Source organism: Dendrobates tinctorius, unplaced genomic scaffold (genome assembly GCF_039654945.1).
Source record: "Dendrobates tinctorius isolate UK_male_01 unplaced genomic scaffold, ASM3965494v1 ptg000332l, whole genome shotgun sequence".
Taxonomy (NCBI): Eukaryota; Metazoa; Chordata; class Amphibia; order Anura; family Dendrobatidae; genus Dendrobates; species Dendrobates tinctorius.
This window is the reverse complement of record NW_027361998.1, coordinates 14,831,835-14,837,261: the sequence shown is the minus strand read 5'-3', so window position 1 is coordinate 14,837,261 and position 5,427 is coordinate 14,831,835. Positions and strand designations below refer to the sequence as shown.

The 5,427-nt window shown below is 43.2% G+C and overlaps 1 protein-coding gene across 1 annotated transcript; it reads right to left on the bottom strand.

Annotated features, from left to right (window-relative positions):
* Positions 1-1,044: 1,044 nt before the first annotated feature.
* LOC141074333 (olfactory receptor 10A7-like) lies at positions 1,045-2,178 on the bottom strand. Its single transcript, XM_073561959.1, has one exon. The coding sequence runs from the start codon at positions 2,176-2,178 to the stop codon at positions 1,207-1,209; it is 972 nt and encodes a 323-aa protein (XP_073418060.1). The 3' UTR covers positions 1,045-1,206.
* Between the last annotated feature and the right edge of the window lie 3,249 nt (positions 2,179-5,427).

Sequence of the window (5,427 nt, the reverse complement as noted above, 5' to 3'; positions counted from 1 at the left end):
AACCTATCTTTCTATCTGTGTTAGTGTTTTCATCTTGCTTCACCGTCATTATATGTTGGGGACTGCCTATTGCTTTGGGGTCTGCTCTGGGGCAGTTTAGTTTTACCCCTTTCTGTCTTTAGGCTATGTAGTTCTCCGGCTGTGATCGAGGGGTCTAGGGCACCGTAGGAACCCCCCATGGCTGCTGCTAGTTGTTGTGGATAGGCCCAGGGGTCTGCAATCCGTTAGCTGCCAACCTCTCTGGTTTTTCTGGACTTAGCTGGTATTTTGTTTTTTCCTCCTTCGGTGACTCATCATAACAGGCCCCCAAACAAACAGCAACTGAAAACCACCGCAGTGAAGGCCTGGCAGAGCATCAAAAAGGAGGAGACACAGCGTCTGGTGATGGCCATGAGTTCAAGACTTCAGGCAGTCATTGCCAACAAAGGGTTTTCAACCAAGTACTAGAAATGAACATTTTATTTACAATTATTTAATCTGTCCAATTACTTTTGGTCCCTTTAAAAACAGGGTGGCACATGTTAAGGAGCTGAAACTCCTAAAACCTTCATCCAATTTTAATGTGAATACCCTCAAATGAAAGCTGAAAGTCCGAACGTCAACTGCATCTGAATTGTTTTGTTTAAAATTCATTGTGGTAATGTCTACAACCAAAATTAGAAGAAGGTTGTCTCTGTCCAAATACATGGACCTAACTGTATTTACTGCAAAGACCTTCATCACCACATACAATATGCCCACCCTCTCCCAGAATGGCATCTAGCCTCCTCCCTAAATGGGCTCTTCAATGTATGTGTACAAACATGCTCCATTCACAGCCATCTTTCAGCTCAGTCCTCTAAAATGAAGCTTGTGGGCCCCAATGCAAAATTTCTAAAAGGGCCTCAACCATTACGGTTCTTTAGTAGTATTGGTATTCTACTATGTGCCAAAGGGACCTTTTGATTTTTCCTAGGCTCAAGGGCTTAAATGCAACTGCAACCACAGCATGCACTTTAGTTGCCTTTGATTAAATTCCCTCTTTTGTCAAATTACAGAGCCACATGTATGCACTCCAGCTGACCTGCAAAGAAAAGAACACAGCGCAACTCCATGCATGTAAATGGTACAACCAGTAACATCTGAGAAGCCCCTTTAAGAAAATAGACCACAGTAATGCTCAGTCCATAGGCTGCAACCACCAAGAATGCGGCATCGAACATGAGGCTAGGATTTAATTGTGGATCTCTTGAGATGTTGAATGGCCCCTTGGACATCTTTATTTCTTAGGCTGTAGATAATGGGGTTCAGCATTGGGGTGACCATGGTATAAAACACCGATAAAAGCTTATCCGATAAGTGCCCCGAATATTGGGGCTTCATATACATTATAATGGCTGTGCCATAGAAGAGGATGACTATGATTAAGTGGGAGATGCAAGTGGAGAAAGCCTTGTATCTGCTAGAGCGGATCTTCAGAACTGCCAGGATGATGTGACCATATGAGTAAAGGATACATGAGAGAGGAACCAGGAGAAATATGGAGCTCCCAACCAATTTCACCGCGACCACATTAAAGAGGGAAAGATCATTGCATGAGAGTTCCATTAACGACGGAGCTTCACAGAAGAAGTGGTCAATTGGAGTGAACTTACAAAATGTGAGTTGACACAGAAGGTAAATGTCCACCGACGATATGACGCTTCCTGTCAACCATGAAGCACTTATCATTCCAACACAAGTCATTGTCTTCATGATCACATTGTAATGTAAGGGATTACTGATGGCGACGTATCGATCGTAAGCCATAAAAGCCAAGAGAACGCACTCAGTCTCACCAAGAAGAAGGAAGCCATACATCTGGACCAAGCAACCGATGTAGGAAATGCTCTTCTTCTCCATCAAGAAATTGACAAGCATCTTGGGAACGATAATGGAGGTGAAGCAGATGTCCAGGAAGGACAAGTTAGCTAGGAAGATATACATAGAATTGTGCAGACGATGGTCATATCTTACCACCACGATGAGCAGAAGATTCCCAGCCATGGTGGTTATATACAGGATCAAGAATATCTGAAAAAGTAGAACTTGTACAACGTGGTCAGTGGAAAATCCCAGAAGAATGAATTCTGTCACTTGGCTGTCATTTGAACAAATGCTATTTTTTATATCTACTTTACATAATGATATTTTTTGCATTGTACCCTATATTGTTGCATGTGTTTCACGTAGGGGTGCCACATCACTCGGAGGACCCTCTAATGGTCTGAATTAAAAGGGGACTGGTTTCTACCCATTATTTAATATCATAGGAAGAGCGAGGAGTGAGCGGGTGTGCAAAAGATATTGGCTTGTGCCCATCACAAAAGAGCGTTACACTGAGTAACCTGGGAGGTGCAAAGTAATGATTGCAGAGGGGACTAGTGAGGGAGAGCTGGGATTGGTATTAGCAATGTCTAGTCTGGACAGCCGGGAGCACGTAAAGAATATCTGCAAGGAAAGATCATGGCGGTGCCAAACTGGACCGTCCCAATGCCCTATTGTGATACCAGAGGAGCCATCATTGTCTCAGGTTAACGCTGTACTCTACTGATACTATGGGTCTTGCACCTCTATGACTATGAGGCTTGTATCAAGAACGGGTATAATTTCTAACTATACATTGATTATTCTGGGCTTTCAGTGTCCTCGTGAGTATGAGATGGTAGAATATTTTCTTGGCTTCATCCTATGATCCAGTGTGTGTTATAATTAGTCAAATATAACAAAGTGGGTAATATTCCATAACAAATAACAGCGATACTAAATGACTCCTCCTACTTTTTATGGTATGTAGGATCTCGGAAATAATCAGAATCTATATTCCAGCTGAGGCTTCAGTGAGGAGACAGAAAATAAATGTTATCCTGGACATAATATGATGAGAAGATGACGATACTGCGAGGAGATGTGTGAAGCAGACGGCCCTCATCAATACGGGACAATCACATGAATCAGGAGCCGGAAGGAACCTGTAGACCCAAATACAAGACAGGTCATTCTGGAGAAAACAATCTTATATAATGGTATAAAAATTAGGCTAATACTACAACTACAATACTACCAATAGCAGAAAATACATTATAATATACAACCCTAAATCCAAAAGAGTTGGGTCTCTGTGTATAAAACGCAAAGATATCAAGAATGTGATCATCTGGAAATCTCTCTTATGGTCATTATTTACCACACAGAACATAGAAGAGGATCAGAAGTTGAGCATTGGACAGTTCTCCATTTCATTTGAAAAATTATGTAATTTAATATATAATGGCAGTGACACATTTCACAAAAGTTAGGACAGGGTTAACACAAAGCTGGAAAAGTCACATGACTGATTAAAAAGAGCATGTAATAGAGTCAGAGTCTCTCCAGGAGCAAAGATAGTCAGACTTCATAAATCTGAATCTAAACCACATGTCACGGTCACGGGTGTCTGGACGCAGAGAGTACCGCAAGGCGAACCCATATGACACACGTGACCCTGGATACACCGCCTCCAGTGGGGCGAATTTAAATAATAAGACATACAGCTGGATACACTGCCTCCAACTGGCGAATTTAGATATTACACGTATATATACAAAAGTCTGGAAACCCCGCCTCCAGTAAGGCGAATTTAAATAATAAAGGGAAAACCTGGGTAACATTAACAATGGAGGGCCCTGCGATAGGGAAACGGGGAAGTGGAGACCTCCTGCACTCCCCTGAGTCAGTGTCTCTACACTCCTATCGTTCCCTATGCCGGTTCCGCACCGGGCGACGCACAGGAACCTCAAAACCCTGACTTGCCCTGCACCTAAACCCTCACTAGGGAATTGGTCGGTGCGGGAACTAATCCCACCACTCCACTAAACACACATAAGGAAAAATGACAATACAGGGGGACACCACTTAGCTTTGCTCTGTTGCTTATGCTCCCTGCAACAGAGCCCACCACCTGCGTGCATCTTCTCCTTCAACCAGATCCATCACCATAACTGGATCCATCACCATAGTGCAGCCTTGGAGCAGAGTCCACCACCAGTTGGCAGCTGCCCAGTAAACAGAGTCCCAAAGATGAGTCCAGCTTCTGCCAAAAAGTCCAGCATGCTTGAGTCCAGCTTTCAGCAACCAAGTCCAGAATGCTGAGTGCAATTCTCACCATAAACTGCGACTCCACCACACCATGCCAGCCCTTCTTGCAGACCCCATCGTTGGACTCCACTAATCCATGCCAGCACTCCCTGCAGACTCCATAGCTGCCACTCGTCCCCTCTGGCTGGGCTGCCCAGGACTCTTGTTCAACTCCATGTTTCACCCAGGCTTACTTGTGACTGCAGACCTATCACCAACAGTGATTGATACACCTGACACTCATTCACACCTGCATTATAATTACATGCACAAACTAAGGTACTATAGTGCAATACCCCTCACCACTGGGGCAACTTAGAACAAACGACACCACAATGCAATAATCCTAATGGCCACCGGGGGCAAACACACCACACTTTGGCACACAGCCAAAGGAAAAAAGTTCACTTGTGCATTTAAAACTGTCAGATCCAACCTGGATCATGACACCACAATTTGAGAAAATCGGTCCTCAAAGTAAAATTACTAAGACGTTGAATATCCACCATCCACTACACATAAAATCCTTGAAAGACTCTGGAGAAATCCATGTGCACAAGGAACAAGGCCGATAGTCAGTATTTGACGTTCGTGATCTGTGAGACCTCAGGCGTCACCGCATTAAATACAGGCATGATTCTGTCATGTAAATCACTGAATGGTCTCAGGAATAATCCAGAAATTATTGTCCGTGAACACAGTTCTCCGTGAAAGATCATGGAAAGATGAAGCCATATAGCAACAGAATTTATAAAAACTGCTGACTTCTCTGGATCAAAGCTCATTTATAATGGACTGAAGCAAATTGGAAAATTATTTTGTGGTCGGATGAAGCAAAATGTGAAATTCAATATGGAAACCATAGATACAGTGTCCTGTGGACTCATAGGAGAGGGACCATCCAGCTTGTTATCGAGAAGATTGACCATTCAGCTTGTTATCAGTGCACTGTTCTGTATGTTTGATGGTATGGGGGCACTAGTGTCTATGGCATGGACACTTTGCTCACACATGAAAGTCACCATCGATGCTGAGCATTACATAGAAGCAATAGAACAACATCTGCTCCATCCAGACAACATCTATTTCAGGGAAGATATTGTATATTCCACTAAGACAATGGTAAACCACATCCTGCCTCCATCACAGCAGCATGGGTCAGCAGAGGAAGAGTTTGGGTGATGAACTGGCCGCCTATGGTGCAGAAATTCCACAATAGAAAACCTTTTTCACAATATTATTAAAAAATCATATTGTGAAAAAATAAAAAAGACCCTGAACTGAGGAGAGACG